General features: G+C 46.8%; 2 protein-coding genes and 1 pseudogene across 3 annotated transcripts; 1 reads left to right on the forward strand and 2 right to left on the reverse strand.

Moving 5' to 3' along the window:
• Positions 1 to 8325: 8325 nt before the first annotated feature.
• LOC117865685 (uncharacterized) lies at positions 8326 to 9065 on the forward strand. Its single transcript, XM_034749913.2, has 2 exons — positions 8326 to 8773; positions 8869 to 9065. Exons 1-2 carry the CDS (start codon positions 8356 to 8358, stop codon positions 8901 to 8903), a joined length of 453 nt encoding a protein of 150 aa, XP_034605804.2. The 5' UTR covers positions 8326 to 8355; the 3' UTR covers positions 8904 to 9065.
• Positions 9066 to 9734: 669 nt separating this feature from the next.
• On the reverse strand, positions 9735 to 13318 carry LOC117865684 (binding partner of ACD11 1). 2 transcript variants are annotated; one of them, XM_034749912.2, is made up of 5 exons: positions 13159 to 13318; positions 11324 to 11436; positions 11176 to 11251; positions 10670 to 10753; positions 9735 to 10587 (listed from the first exon to the last, which is right to left on the reverse strand). In XM_034749912.2, the coding sequence occupies exons 1-5, from the start codon at positions 13162 to 13164 to the stop codon at positions 9916 to 9918; spliced, it is 951 nt and encodes a 316-aa protein (XP_034605803.1). In that variant the 5' UTR covers positions 13165 to 13318; the 3' UTR covers positions 9735 to 9915. The 2 variants fall into 2 exon arrangements, with proteins under 2 accessions (XP_034605803.1, XP_072151202.1); XM_072295101.1 differs by lacking the exon at positions 11324 to 11436 and having other exon boundaries at positions 13159 to 13220.
• Positions 13319 to 14026: 708 nt separating this feature from the next.
• LOC117864829 (uncharacterized) lies at positions 14027 to 15921 on the reverse strand (annotated as a pseudogene).
• Positions 15922 to 15932: the final 11 nt, after the last annotated feature.

The following is a 15932-nucleotide window of genomic DNA, read 5'->3' on the forward strand; positions in this document are numbered from 1 at the left end:
AAAAAAAAAGAGAGCAAATACTGAAATAGTGTACAATGAACTGAAGCTGTTCATCAGTCTTGAGGTCGACCACTATATATACAAAAAAGATTTTACAGTAGAGTAGTTGACGCATCTTCTCCGGCTGCAAATTGCACGCGACTAGAACAGTTCCTTCGTCGTCCAAGCATGGTGCATGCATTGTATCTCCGGTGATTGCCCGAGAGAAGAGAAACTTAAAAAAGGATTTTTGGTGAAGACTAAACTGACGCCCCTTCAACAACCAGTCGTCCCTTTCCATCAGACCATCACCCGGGAGAGGTTGCAGATTCCTGCATGCATGTGTGGCAGCAGCCACTGGCTGGGAAGTCTCAGTTAGGGTAACCAAACATTTATTGCCGTTTTACCTTCCCCGCACCTAACCCTTGACGTTCTTTTCTCTCATCGTGGAAACCACTCGATGTCGCATTTGGACTTGCTTGTATTCGTCCTGCGTCGCTGTGTACGAGTGTAGAAGCGAATAAAAAAGAATGTTGGAGGCAAGTTTCTTGACCTGCCGCTAAGCTATCTGCTGAATTTGCTGATCTTCTACCTAGATTTGAATGACATGTTAGCTAACCTCATCGGTGACATGCTAGACCGAACAGCGATCGCCGTGACAATTCGCAGGCGTGCACGGAAGCAAGAGGCTCCTAGCTAGAGTGCTAGGTGCTAGCTAGCTAGCGACATGCGACGATGTGAATATTTTGAGTAACGGTTTTGCTACATCGATCGGTCACGTACCTGCTGTGCTTACTGTATGATCCCGTCAAGATCCGTGCCCCGGACGGTCCTCACTCCAAGGCCAGGAAAACATGCCGTGCATCATCAGTGGCGAAGGTTAATTATCCGGGTTCGAGGTTTACGGTACATGAGCCACTTTCGAAAAATGTCAGGTTGATGATAGGGGCGGACCTAGAGCAAATCTTGAATGTTGGGAGGTGTGGTAGCAACGTCAGTCCCAACAGTAAACAAAAAAAAAAAAGCTACTGCAGAAGAGGGGGGAGGATGAGGCGAACATTTCAGAAATGTTTGAACCAGGCGCACCTCAGTTGCTTAGGCAGGTATTTGGTTCAAATATGTAGGCATGCAACTTTGTGCACAAACCTTGTCTAACGTGTGACAAACCAACTATTGGCCATACTTTAGGCATAGTTTAGCAAAAGAGAAGCACGCCTATCTGATAAAGCTAGTGAAAACATCTTAGCTTGATCTAATAAATAATCCCATTTAGATTGTGAAAATCTTCCACATTTACGTTTATTTTTAATGTTTGATTCTTTTTACTCTGAAACGTAATGTCGATGATCCATATATTTGCGGGATCGTATCATATAACCCGACGAATACATGCACGCGTGCGCACCAGCATCTACAAGAGGAACACCATGTATTTGAGTTCTAAAAAGAAAGGTAGAGCGAGAAAATATTTGAACTCATTTCCTCAACCACTACATACTAATAAACGGTACTTTATTCCTTGGTCTTAAATAAATAAGATTTAGTACAAGCTAATAATTAGTTCTCATGGGACTTTCATCTCGCACCGGTCAAAAAAAGAAATGGTTAATTTTCTTTCTTTTTTAAATTAATTTGTTTGTTGTCCTAAAGGTTATTTAGGGTGTGTTTGGTTGAGCCGTGGTTTTTGGAAAAGTAAATGTGAGCTGTAGGCTGTGGAAAAGTAGTTGTGAGCTGTGGAAAAACCGTTTGGTGGAATAGCTGTGGCTTTTGGGAAACACTTACGAGCGGACCCCACATGTCATTCGTAGTCCACCCCACTCAACCATCTCCCTCTCTCACTGACGAACGAACCCTGCTCGTCAGCCCCTTCTTCGTCCTCCTCCTCCTGCTAGGACTGGGGGACCTCGCGCCACCGCCAGGAATCACCGCCGGGAGGACAGGAAGCGGCCGGAGAGGGCCGCCACCGTCTGGAATCATCCGCCGGGAGGAGAGGAAGTGGTTGGAGAGGCGCGCCGCCGGTGGGAAGGACGGCCGGCGGTGGGGCAGCGGTGGGGAGGGCAGACGGCAATGTTCTGTCACAGGCGTGTGTTCTGTCGCGCGGGGAGGAGGAGGACGAACTGGTACGCTCATAACTAATGGCAGTGGGTAATTTTGAGGAAAACTTGGACGCCACAGTCGGTGGAAGCAGGGGCTTAGGTGCTGTGAGAATGGAACTAAAGAGAAGCTGCTTTTGTGGAAGCAGGTGTTTGCAGTCCACCCCTTTAGTTAGTTTTTGATTTTTTTTTGGAAGTCAAAGCATTTTCAAAAGCCCAACCAGAAGACCGACCAATGAGTAATCAACGATTTTCATGCGCACATGAATGTACTTCAAATTGAAGAAGTTACTCAATGACCCAACAACTACAGTTGTTCCCAAGGAAAAGACAAACGGAAAACAGCACATGAATAACGCGAACTGATTCTATCACCCACTATCTCCTTAAACAAAGTTTGTGGTGTTCAGTGCTATGCTGTGTAGACCATCAAGGAGAGACACGCAAGGACTTGATAAAGGTACCACGTGTGCGTTACATTTCCGGCCGTACACTATGACCAACTTGCACAGCGGATCGAATGATGCTGCTGCTCTACTCAAAGAAAACCCAAATGTTAGAATTTGGAAAGCGGATGAAAACGAAACTCCCTGACCCTGTAGCTACAGGGCTCAGCATCAGCCAGCACAGTAGTTAGTGCAGTGGTTGGTGCCAAGTGGTCGCCCGCACAGCGATAAACAAACACCCGGGGCCTTGACTCCGTCTCCCCCCATGCAGGCCATGCGCATGTACTCCCCGGTCCTAAAATAAATATTTTTAAATTTCAGATATATTAGTAGTGGTGAAAAATAACTATATTACATTTAACTAAGTTGCGTTGTTTGTTTGGTTTTCTGAATCGTGAATAAGTGAACAGACATTGAAATTAGAGAAATAACATCAATTGATCATTTGATTAATGCACATATTTCTCCATACATTACTTTTTATTATTGGTGAGGGTGTTGCTCAAATTAGATAGGATCACTGGGAGCTAAACGAACAGAGGGACCGAGGGAGTACTAGTACGGCCAAAGCAGCCTTCAGAACCGCCCTTTGCGAGCCCTTTTAGCAGCATAACAAAACGTGGCGCACAAAGGCATGGCGGCATATTAAATGGCCGGTTCCTGCTCGGCATTTCAGCAGGAGGCGTGCGTCGCCGCGGATCGGAAGTCCAGCCATGATCTTTCTTTGGAGCCTTTCCGGTGCCGGTAGAATTGATGAAGCATGCAGCAGCACTGGGGGGTCGGGACGCGAGACCTTTTGGACCGGAGCAGCGGCCGGCCACGCGCCCACGCGCCCACGCGAAAAAAAGGACCCCCAAAAGCGGTGTGTTTTTGCGGCATCAGCCCCCGTGTGAATCCGCCGCGGACACCCGCGTCCGTGGCGCGGCAGTTGGGAGGACGAGACGATCCGCGGTTGATCCCCACATCATTCGTTTGACTGATCCGGCCAAAGGGGGCGCGCACGGAAACGTACAAGCGCATCACGGCAACGGGCGCCGGGCGGGCTCGCAGGCCTCAGGTGCGCCGCCACCTCCGACACGTGTGCCGGCCTGCTGCGCCCCGGCGGGTGACTGGGTGAGACCCGTAGTTTGGCGCCGCGCGTGATGGGTGCCCTGCCTGGTCGATGGAATTAATTGGCTGCGCTACTCGATGCTTCCGGTCCCGGCGCGCGGCGAACGAAGGTCTCGCTCTCGCCGCCACCGCCGCGGCGCCCGTTCGCTGCGGGGCGTACGCGCGCGCACGTCGACCGATCACGGTGTCATCTTGTGCCCGCGCGCCCGCTGCATGACTGCATCATGGCCATGGATTCAACGGGGAGCGGTCGGGCCGTGGTGCGCCACACGGATCATCGATGCGTCCAAGCGCCGAGATCCGACACGCTGCATCGCCAGCCCTCCCGTGTCAACGTCGGTCTGACTCTGACCCCCAGCAGGTTCTTCTGTCCGGCCTCAGAAATGGTACAGCAAGAACGCATTGCTGGCGTCGTGACAATTGGACCATCGGACCTCAGGAATGAGATGCACACCTAGAGAGAGCTGTTCAAAGCAGTTCTACTGTGGCAGTGAAGCACCGGTCCCACGATCGTCGCCGGTCGGCGTCCAAGCGTCCGGCCACGGCGCTTTCGCTTCCGTCCAAGTCCACTTTCCTTATCTGAACTTTTGGTACCTGTCAGTCACAGAATCTACATGGCTCTGATGGCTCGCCCGATCGGCCGATGTGATCAGCCGGTAATTCGTGGTTGATTAAACTTCAAGGGAGCAATCCTCGCCAAGAAAAATGATCTGTCAAGCATCAAATAATTAAAGCGTCCACGATAAAGTTTGGATCGACGAAATCAAATTCCGCATTTGTTTCTCTGTTCATTTTCCTTGCAACGGAGCAAATAAATCCAGTGAGAGGACGTATAGCCCCCCATTGCTCGTCAGTCATTCCACCCTATCCTTTTTGGGTTCAGCTTGATGACGATGGTACAAGCATCTAGTCACATAAACAATGAATAACCTTTGCATTTTACCATGACGCGAGTTTACCATGCTTCACTACTCCCTTCCTCCCAAGAAAATAAGTGATTCTGGAATTCAAAATTTATCCAAAAAATAAGTCATTTTTTATCCCCATTTAGTATGTCCATGTCATGTGGTACTTAATTAGCACCAAATATGACTAATAAATACTAAAGATAAACAATATTATTTTACCTCTTAATGTTGCTACAATGATTTTATTTTTTTAGGGACGGAGAGAGTAGATGCTAGGAACTGTCATTTATACGTTGCTCTGCTTGGCGCTCGGGCTCTCTTCCTCTTCCCTGGAAAGTTGGAACCGATGATATTTTGCATTCCATATTACTTCTGTTCCAAACTATCCTAATGAAGTTGAACAATTTGACGAATTTACTGTTACGGAAATGTCTTACATAGAAACAAAAAACATGGTCACCCATTGGTTCTAGCTCTTTTTCAAAAGATCCGTAAATAAAAGGACACCACAAAGTAAGCGAAAGGTATATTTCTAAAACACATCAAGTACAACATAGCTGCTCCCTCCCTTTTTATTTCACCTTTTGATTATGCGCGTCTTCAAATAATTAAAAGGAAAAAAAGGAGCAACTTAACTTTCTCGTTAGAAATGTGACACTTTAGATGACAAAACATGTTTTCTCCTTTTCAGAAAATAACACTTTGGACCATAAAACAATCATCAACCAGTATATACAAATTCTGAATCTTGAGTTTTTTAATATAACAAAAGCACTAATATAATTGCCACGCCAAGTTGACGTATCTATTACCTGCTTTTAAAGATATAATGATGCATCAACCGGTGCGATAATCATCACTACGTCTACTTGTCTTCCTCAACCGACGCCGATGTGCACTTTTCCACCAACATTTTTGTATGTCCTACTTGTCCACGATGCATCTGCCAATGAGTGCCTCCGCAATGTTTTGCAGAGACACTCTTCCGGCCCATTGGCTTCGGAAGAATTCGCAACGGTTGCAACGGGCGCATCAGAAACTTCAGACGAGTTCACCGGAGCGGTGATGAGCGGTGAGCCGATGTGAGTGTGAAAGATCGCCGAGTGCTTTACAGCGGACGCTGACGACCTGTCGGAAAGATTCCTCCGGTCGCCGGCCGTTCGCCGTCCCCATCGCCTCACGTTGACACGCGACGGCGCCGGGCGTACGCGCACGTCGCTGGCTCGCCGTCGCAACGTCACGCGATCTTGCAACAGCTCTAGCTAACTTTGCGACCCGGTCTCTCACTGGCTACGCAACTAGCAGCACGGCCATCTCCCCACTCGCTCGATCCCCTGAGCAATCATACACGTCGATTTCTTCAGGTTGTTGAGCTTTATCTGCAGTAGCAGCTACCTTCCTCGTCTACTGCGTGCGTCACTCGACTAGCTCGACGATGATTTCGTCCATGGCGGAGGAAGAAATGGGCCAACATAATGGAGGTTGGAGGGAGCATTGCTGTGCAAGATTCTCGCCGCTGGCTACTGGTCACCGGTGAGGTTTGAACGGTAACATTGTTTGGTTGTGCCGCTGCATATTCAAGTACTGCTGGCCTATGCCTGAATGATTCAGCACGATCTTGTCAAATGTCAAGTGACAGCAGGTGAATACATCGTCATGATGGAAAAAAGGCAGCATCTCCGATTACGCAAGGCCTAGCCAGTTTGTGCCGACAGTAGGGAGCTATAAGGAGGAGTGTACTGGTTCATCGAACTGAAAAAGTCTGAAACTCGCCTAATCAAGTTAGATACCAAGCCAAACCTGGGAAAAGTAGTTGCCAAGATTCGTCGGTAAAACAGGAAAATGTACTACCGCAGGGCTAATGAGGTAAAAAAAACTCAGGACAGGGTTTTACCAAATTGACAGCGACCTGAGAGTTCATCTTCAACTTTGACATGATCGACGATGGTAATGCCAATCAGTGCCGCCGCAGACTCTCCGTTCATGATGATTAGCAATTGATCTGAGATCAAAAGGAAATGACGAGCTGTAAATGGTGAAAGCTCTGGAGCAAGTATAATAGGCCCCTGTGGTCCTTGATTTTCAACAGGTGAGTGGCAGTAGCAATAGTTTTCAGTTGAGATTAGGTAGGGGAGCCTTTGGACTTGATCGGCTGGATCGTAATAAACTAGTCTAAAGGGGCTTTCGTTGTTAGCGAATTTGGTGAGATTTTATGTCCTCCTCGAGTTTGTTGGATGGGGCGCCTGCGTGACGCCCTGCTGCTGTCAGCCCATCGTAACTGTAATTTTTTTTTTTTTGAAACGATCGTAACTGTAAATTTGGTGTCACCGCCGCTCCTTTGCTTCAGACAAGTGGCTGGCTGCCTGCACATCACCATTCATCATGCAGCTCAGCTGAAAGCTAAGTGTCCCTACTTTTGCTCGGAAGGAACATACTTTTCTGTTCTCTTAATGTAAAGGCCATTTTTTTTTTGTTGCAGATTGAAAAGGAGAGGTTTATCTGGGCCACGAATATTATTTGTTTCTTTTAAATATTCTTTTTTAGAGAGAATATATTTGATATTTTTTCCTGAGAATGACATTCAGCTAGGATGTACAGATGGGCTGGAATGAAAACCCATTGAGCTATTCCCCAGACGACCCCCCCCCCCCCCCCCCCCCCCCCCAACCCAGCAGATCAACAGGCCCAGTCCAACAAAGATCTGCTGTCATTGATGATCCGTAGAGCCCAGGGGCTGTCACTGATGTCACGTATTGCTACGTGTGTACGGCCAAGGTAAACCTTTTGACATTCCTCGCGAAATTTTATTAAAAAAACATTCCTCGCAAAAAAAAGGGTAACCTTTTGACATGCAACAATTTCTTCTTGCACTCATAGATGTTCTCCGGATGGTCTGCTCGACTACTTTTACGCTTCCTCTCTTGTATGGACGTATGAACACACAGGTCAAAGATGAAGAAGCGTGGTGCCTGGCTGCTTGCTGAATCGACACAGGTCGCAGTAACACGATCACTTTCAGCAATCAGCCACGTAACCGAGCGTGAAGAATAGGGGGGCACGTGAAGAATCAGCGCGACTCCCGGGCGTCCATCTCTCTTGAGCCGCCGGCGACCGAGACATCTGTGGCCAACCGGCTCCTCCGGGAGCGCGATCTGATGCCGCGCGCGAAGCGCCTTTATGAGCTCGCGACTTGTGATCCCGGCCGGTCAAATGGAGCAGCAGGCTAGCAGCAAGGTGGCTGCTAGAGCACGAAGCATTTTTGTTTACGCAGCGGCGGCTCTCTCTCCACGTCGCCACTACGTAGCATCCTCACGAATAGAGAGTTGCCCCATTGTTCCTTTCACCTGCACTGCTCCACACAAGCTCCTGATGGCTTGGAATTGCCTGCATTCCAAGGGTCGTATTCTGGATAGCTTTTCACAGGTTCAAGGACACTGCTGGCTCTTGGCCACTGCTGCAGAACAGCTATCTCTGAAGTCTGAACAGATTCAGTACTTGGCCACTTGAGTCAGTACTGTAGAACAGTAGAAGTTAGTGGTTAGAACTTGGTTTTCCTTGTGGTCTTTGCTTCAGAAAATGAAAGCCCAAAAAGGGGGGCCTTCAGATAAACATCTGCCCTTGCACTCAAAACTCAAAAGCACCAACCTGTTGTTCACTAAAGCAAAGCGAGGTGACAGTAACGAAAAGCAAATGCTTCAGGAAATCGCGGGGCTTCAGATTAACATCTGTCCGATGTACTCAAAGCACCAATCTGTTGTAAACTGAAGCAAAGCGAAGCGAGCTAGTGCTACCAAAAAGCAAAGTGAGGCACGTGAGGCAATGCGTGAAAATGGGAAAAGCATGAAGAAACAAAAAAGGATTAAAATACGATCAACGAGTGTATTATTAATGTACACACACTCGCACATCGCCGGGCATATACCTTCCCTGGCTCGTAGTCGAGGTAGCCGAGAGGCTTATTCAGGACAGCTGCTTTCCTTGGCTGTTGCACAGGCCGATCTTTTTGGCGCCACCTCCCTTGATTCCGGAATGCAGAGGCAGCTGAGCATCTCGGCGATGCCCAAGCTGCTGCCGGAGGAAGCCGGCGGCGGCGACGATGACGACGTGGAGGCGAAGCCCGAGAAGGCGCCGGCGCCGCGGTCGACGGAGAAGGAGCGGTCCGTGCACCTCATACCGCTCATCATCGTGGTGTGCTTCCTCCTCCTCTTCCTCTGCTCCCGCGACCCCTCTCCCTCTGGTACGTGTAGCGTGTGTGCGTGTGTTTATTTATCCATGCTCTTTTCGTGTGCTCATGTTGATCTCTTCTTACTGTCCTGTGTTTTCTTTCTGCAGATATGTCGAGTTTTGGAAACAAGGCCGGGAGCTAGAATACCAAGTCGCTCTGATCCTGTGAAGAACTGAACAAGTGACGCACCAATAAAAAATTTTCTTATATTTGCCTTTCATTTTTTTCCCTTCAGCCCAAGTCCAATTGTGTATTTTGATCTCGAATACGAAGCATAAACAGCCCTAAGGCTACTCAAGTCCAATTGTGTATTTTAATCTCGAATACGAAGCATAAACAGAGGGCTATTCACTGCCGTAGAGAACGTTGAAGCACATTATACAACCGTCGAAAAAGTTCAGAACTCTGATCGTCTGACAATGTTGGTTTGTGTTTGCCCTTGCTTATGACATGGGCTGAACTTTCTGAATCCTTTGCCCCCTTCTTCAGCGAGAACTGTAAGGAGTAAGAACAGTTGGAAAAAACAGGAAGAACTGATCAATAATCGAGTGATCACATATGCGATCTTTCAGACATACTACCCATCAGTGGATGAAGAGCATGTAATCGCCCTGACCTTTGCAAAGCTTCGGTTTCTGATCCTTTATGTGGCACGGTGGCCCAACAACTTCCTTAATACTAATATTTTCAGTCATTATCCCTGTTTCTACCTATGCAGGACCATATCCTTAGTTGCTCCTGGAATTATAGAGATTACCCACTAGCCGTGAAATCCTTGCACCGGTCTGAAAAACTAAAGCATCAGCAGAATTACAGAACCCAGTCAGGTTTTTAGAAAACTGCTAATGATGAAGAGCATTCGCATACAGCCTCCGTGAAAGCACCACATTCTCATGATTAGCAAGTACATTCTCTCAAACAGAAAACAAGTGTATCAGAAAACAGAATCATGCATAACAACACAACCACTATGTTTCATGTTCCCACTGCAGGATGATAATGATATATTGATAAAAGTGTCGAGTAACAAATTGCAAACTCTTTTAGGTCCCAATAACTTTCAACCTTCAAAGAGGTTTCAACCACAACACTAGAAATGAGTTCAATAACCATATCATGTCTATTTACACACATGTATGGGGCCCCGAATCATATCATAGTATCAATCCCTGAGCAGGTTCAGGCTTTTTAGGAGCATCAGCGGGTGGAGACGCCTTGCTGGGCTCCTCATCGATAACAGCAGGGACAGTCGCCACAGTGGAGATGGGGATATCGTCAGGGGTTTCAGACACATGTATCTTTGCAAATTCACCGTCCACTTCCCTGTGTGTTGCTGGGCCTTCTGGGATGTCTGGTTGTGCTGCAGACCCACCCTCAACAATCTTGTGCTCCTGCTCAGCTGCTATTTTCTCCTTAGCCTTTGCACCAACATCGTTGGCTGCACTGGTCACCTTGCTGAAGGCACCAGTTACCCATGCTGCCCCGGTGAGGACATATCTGTTCTTCATGATGGCGGATCCAGCAGTCGAGACGCTCTGTTCAGCAGCTGCCAGTGCTGACTTTGTCTTCTCAGAGACTTGGTACTTCTGATCCATTTCCTTCACTTTATCATTGACAGCTGAAGTACCAACACTGATCTTCTCACTTAGACCGATTCTCTTGTCGAAGGAAGATACTCTAGCAGTAGCAGTTGATGTGAGCTGATGCTTCTCATCCAGAGCTTTTGCTTTGTCCAGTGCATCCCTACCAAGGATAAATCCTTTCGCCAGCATGGTCCCAACAATGTCCTCGGCCTTTTGGAGGGCAGAAGGTTTTGTGTCTTTGGGCTGGGGGGTGAAAAGCAATGTTATGAACCTGCACAGCAACTATATCATGCATGTGCAGTAAATAGTATGGCTCCAGTTATACCTCTAGATCAGCTAAAACATAAGCTGGTAGCTCATAATCAGTGGCAGGCGTGACAATGACAGCCATATCAACTATCGTGGCCCCCTGCAACAGCAATAAAAGTTCACATTAGAATATGCTAGAATTTAAGTGGTATATATTTGTAAACTATTTTTTTTCATTGCCATCCCAAGACATCTTGGTTTTCAAGCTAGAGCTAGAGGTCACGGTAGAAACAATGTTGTAAAGTCAGTTGGAACTGGATTATATAAAAGGCAAAATTCAATGAGCAAACAAAGATCACTTTAAACAATCATTGAAAGAGCAAGTACAAATATTTTTTGATTGGGGCTTCAGAATATAATTGCAACAAATTACAGTACAGAACCACATTGATAATATTCAGATGACTAACCTATTAAAATAAGATCACAAATGCATACCATATTTCATGATAATGTGACCAGTGAATCATTAATTCATCTAAAAGACACATTTTTTTCAGATCCTTGAGACAAAAGAAATACCGTGAGAAGCATTGCCGTCTCAGCTCCTTGATTGTCTTTAAAAGTAATGTAGGCAACTTGAGACAGCTCATCGCCACTGCATAGCACTAAATGGTTAGTGCAACTCATAGCACAGCGTGAAAATAAGCATCATGGACATGGTACTAACCTTTGCATTTCAACATGCACAATGTCACCAGAAAAAGAAAAGAATTCCTTTATATCACGCTGTGCTGCTTTCAGGGACACATTGCTAACCTTGACAGTACTAAACATGCTTGCCTAAAAATAGTAAATGGCAGAACAGGAACATCTAGTCAGTGGACAGTGGTATTGTGTATGTAATATCTCCATAACAAACAAATGAATATTATACCAAGCAAACACTTCTTTAGTATTTAGAACGAGGAAAGAAAATAAAATGGCGAAATCAGTTAGACATTAGCACAGATACAAGTTTTTGCGGCACGGCATGCTTGAGGGCAGCGGCAGATCTCGAGCTCGCAAGCCTGAGTGGGTTGGGCGGTGGCCCCAAGGCCAAAGGGAAAGGAGGACAGGACGTTTGACCGATAAGAGGGACCCACCATGACGGAGGCTAACAGATGCAGTCATCCTATTTACATAGGGATGGAACCATTCCATCCTATCTCGCTCTCCAACCAAGCGCACCCTTAACACATCATGGCATGCAGACATAAGTGTGAATTTCTTCAAATATATATAGAGGGTCGACATGCAAGATGTAACATTGTTTGATGTATACAAAAATCTTCATAGCAAATTATTTCCTTTCTGTTGGCTACAACTGACACATGGTGTAGTTAAGGCAAACTTCTCAAGAATACTTATGAGCATATAGGCATCATTAATTGAGGCCCTGTCATAGTCTTTTTAGATAATTTTAAACATTTTTTTGGTAGCTTGTCTATATAGAATGGCTAAAAATAGTCAGATGCACATTATCAATCATGCCCACTCCTCTGATTTGGATGCTGATATAGGTATTTATTTCCATAGCTAAAATAAGAATTTTGCTTCATTAAAAGCTTTATGTTTAAACCGATTTAAAATCTAAAGAAAAAGACAAGTTTCAAATTAAATGCAGATAGATTCATACACGTTTCTCATGTGTGTGGGTTGGGGGAGCCAATATCCATATTCTATCATTGATTCTCCTTTTCGTCACATGCATTAAAATTTACCTAGTAGTATTGCCTAGCGACGAAACACGGTCTTTTGCCAACTTTGCTAAGGCTAAACCCATTTTAGGATATACAGTGACAGTCCATACAGAGGTGAAACAAGCTTGCTATTCACCACAGGGAGTTACCTTTGCTGCATTCTTGAGACACCCCTTAAAATGTAATGAAAACTACATGCCCCCCCCCCAAAAAAAAATAAATAAATCCTAGAGCATAAGCAAGCAGACAAACAGAGAAATAGGCCCAAGATATTGACTAAACATATGATAGAAGCATAACCAAACATCTGGAGACAGTGATATGAATCAAATCATCAGGAGCGCTATCCATAACTCTCAAACACCTCATTTTAGTTTCCAGGACCTGGGCACCCTGATAACAGTCTAGTCTAGCATTATCGGACAGCAGATTAGCTGCCGTAGTCATTGCAGATTCATCTGTGAGGTACAATGTCGACTGAAATGGGACGAGATTTGACTATTACCAACACCATCCCACCATTCAATTCTATCAAGTTCCACAAATGCTCTAGTCTTCCCCCCCTTTCCATTCTGCTAACAGTTTCCCCTTTTCTTTGCTAGGGCCGCTTGCGCAGATGCGGCTAGCACTAGAGCACAATCCACACAAATCAAAAGCCCGCCCAAACCGCAAACACCTATGCCCCGGAAACGAATTAAAACCGGCGACTCGGTGCCCCCGGATCGGAAATGGCACAGCGCACACACAGAGACTCGCAAAAGAGATCGCTAATCAATAAGTAGTACTCCGTAGCAAGGAAGGAAAGAGAAGACCCAGTGCTCACCGCCATGCCTGCTGCGATGCTGGAGATCTCGAACCCTAAACCGCTGACTTGAATCGGGAAACGGGAAATGGAACGGCCGTGTCCAGTGGGCGGGGTTTATAGAGGTAGCGGAGACAGAGGCGGAGCACGCGGCGCGGCGGGGCCATCGAGACGACGTGGCGACGTGGGGGGCACGCCCTAAATGATGGGCCCCACCACCTTTCGGCTTTTACTTTGGGTCCGGTCCAAGGTCCATGGGAGCTCTTGCGATCTGGCCGGCAGGTGGGCCATGGGACTTAATGGGCCGAAAGTTGCGTGGTCTGATGAGGTTCACGAGGCCCAGCAAAGGTCGTAACGCCGATACCATATGCTTATTTCTTTCGTTTTCTTTTGACTGAATAATACCACACGGGCCGGTGAGATGAGATAGCAGAAATCTGGGGCAAATAAAACATGAGGCAGGTTTACCATGGAGGAACAAGCAACAAAACGTGCGCGGAACGTGCACTTAGCATCTCAAATCAGAATCCTGACGGCGCAAAGGCCTTGCCGTATCTCCAGCAGATATGGACGTCAATTTTTGGCAACGGGGCACGCTTTCGAGCGGCCCTACCAAAGTTCGATCCAAATGTTTCGCGTTTCGCCACATGATTTTTTTTTTTTTTTTTGCTACTCGTAGCCATGGTGTTTTTTTTGGTTGGCTACTCGTAGTCAGGGACGAGTAGGAGGCCCTTTTCGGCTAAGCCTCGAGTTGAAGAGCTAAACAAACATAAATGTGAAGTTCAACAAAGGTATTTAACACATTATTATCATAGTACCATAGGTCGCTTGCAAGCATAAAGGTTGGTTAATAGGAGATGCGCTAATTCTTCCAGTGAAGCAGTGACTACTAGTAACTGAGATGTTTCAGATTCTTCTTCTTCTTGGGAGGCAGAAGCACGGAGCTGAGAGCATCGCGATTCATCAGGGCAGCTCTCTGCAGCTCCATAACCTGCAAAAGTAAACAACGTGCTAGTCAATTCAAAGAGGCAAGCAAAACATCGGCAGCTATAGCAACGCGCGTGCTGAGTTGCGTAGATATCCCGCTTAGCTACCTGGAACTTTGTCAGAGTGACTTCTTTCTCCACAAGCTCCTTCATCTGCATCTTGGCCTCATTGGCTACCCGCAGACTGCTATCCAAAGAGAGGGGGCCAACACGGAGATCATCAGTCACAATGAAGTTGTGAGCCGCCTGACCGACATATGCTTCAGAGTTGCCACTTTTCGCACCAGGCGACTTTTGGATCCAACTCGCAAAGCTCAGCAGTCTTCGTACTGTTTTCACAATTGATGTATTCATGTCTGTGATAACCATGAGTGGCGCTATAACGATAGGCTTGTTCGTGACAACGGCCAAGATTAGAAAAACCACCAATCTTGAAGCAGCTGAAACAAGAATTGATCTTTATCTTTTTGGGAGCCGATTCAGCAACCAGTAGGATCTGGCTACCGCCGGAACCAAAGAAGGGTGGCACCTCTGGGTCTAGTAGCAGCCTCTGGTAGTCTGGTCCCATGCATCCTTCAGCACTACCACTTATGGTCCTGTAAAGATTATCAATGCATCCATTTGGTAACCTCTGACCGAATGTCTTTGTAGTACAGTACAGTGGAATTAACTTTAGTCTGACGAACCTTTATTTTCACGTTGCCTATCTTGTCCTCGGCCTCGCTCACTTGTTCAGGACACAGGTTCCTAGGGAGCATACCAAGGCTGCCATCATCGAGTGGTATAGGAACGTCGAAATGGAGCCCGGTTAAAGGTTGCTTGGATGTCAATGATCTCTTGAGCAAACTAGATATCTGTAAGAAACGCATTGAAGGTTAATCAGTCGCGCGCCAGCATGTCAGTTAAATCTGTAAGCAAGTGCGTTGCCTTTTCTTTTGGAACCCAAGTGTACTGCAATTTTGAAAGTTTAATGGTTTGATGTTCGAACAACAAAATAATCTAGTTCGATAGACAAACCTTTTCTGAAGTGAGCTGGAGCATACTCTGCTCAAGATCGGCTGGATCCTGTACTCCAAATTTCTGACAAAGGGACAGCATCAGAGATGTGGAGGCTGGTGCTACCTGAAGATCATCAGTGATGATAAACTTCTGGCGTCCTCTAACAAAAATTCCAATCTCAGAACTAGCAGCCGCAGTCTTGCCATCGTCCTCCGGCCTATCCCCAGCGTACTCCATGACTTTGCCGGATTTGCAGAGGGTGTCAGGGACCGAGCTAAACGCGCGATCGCCATGAGCGCAACAGCCCGTGTCTTTGCAGACATAGACAGCCATCGGTGTCATCGATGTTGATCTTGAGTCGACAGCAATGGCTGGAAGCAGCGTTGAGCGGTTTCAGAAGCATCACCTTGCAGGCCTTGGTTTTGAAGTACTCCGAGTTCAGATCCTCGACACTCTTGTACAACTCGTCAAGGCACCCCATCTGAGACTGCTTGCCCAGAAGGCGAACGATGGTGCCGAGAGGCATGGTGAGGAAGCCGAAGAGGACGTCGACGTACTCCTTGTCGGACTCTGCAAATAGCACCTTCTTCTTCTCCTTGTCAACAAACAGCTTCACGTCGATGGTGGACGCTTAATTCTTAGCCATGGTAGATGCAATGGGTGAGTGTTTGCTGGATGAACTGGTATGATTTCTTAGTGCTACCTGTACTCGTGATCCTTAAATACGTCCTGATACAGACTGCGGTGAGTAGCCCTGGCTACGGAATTTGATCAGCCAGGGTAATATGAAACGGCACATTGTTCCTTGGG

Source organism: Setaria viridis, chromosome 7 (assembly GCF_005286985.2).
Source record: "Setaria viridis chromosome 7, Setaria_viridis_v4.0, whole genome shotgun sequence".
Taxonomy (NCBI): Eukaryota; Viridiplantae; Streptophyta; class Magnoliopsida; order Poales; family Poaceae; genus Setaria; species Setaria viridis.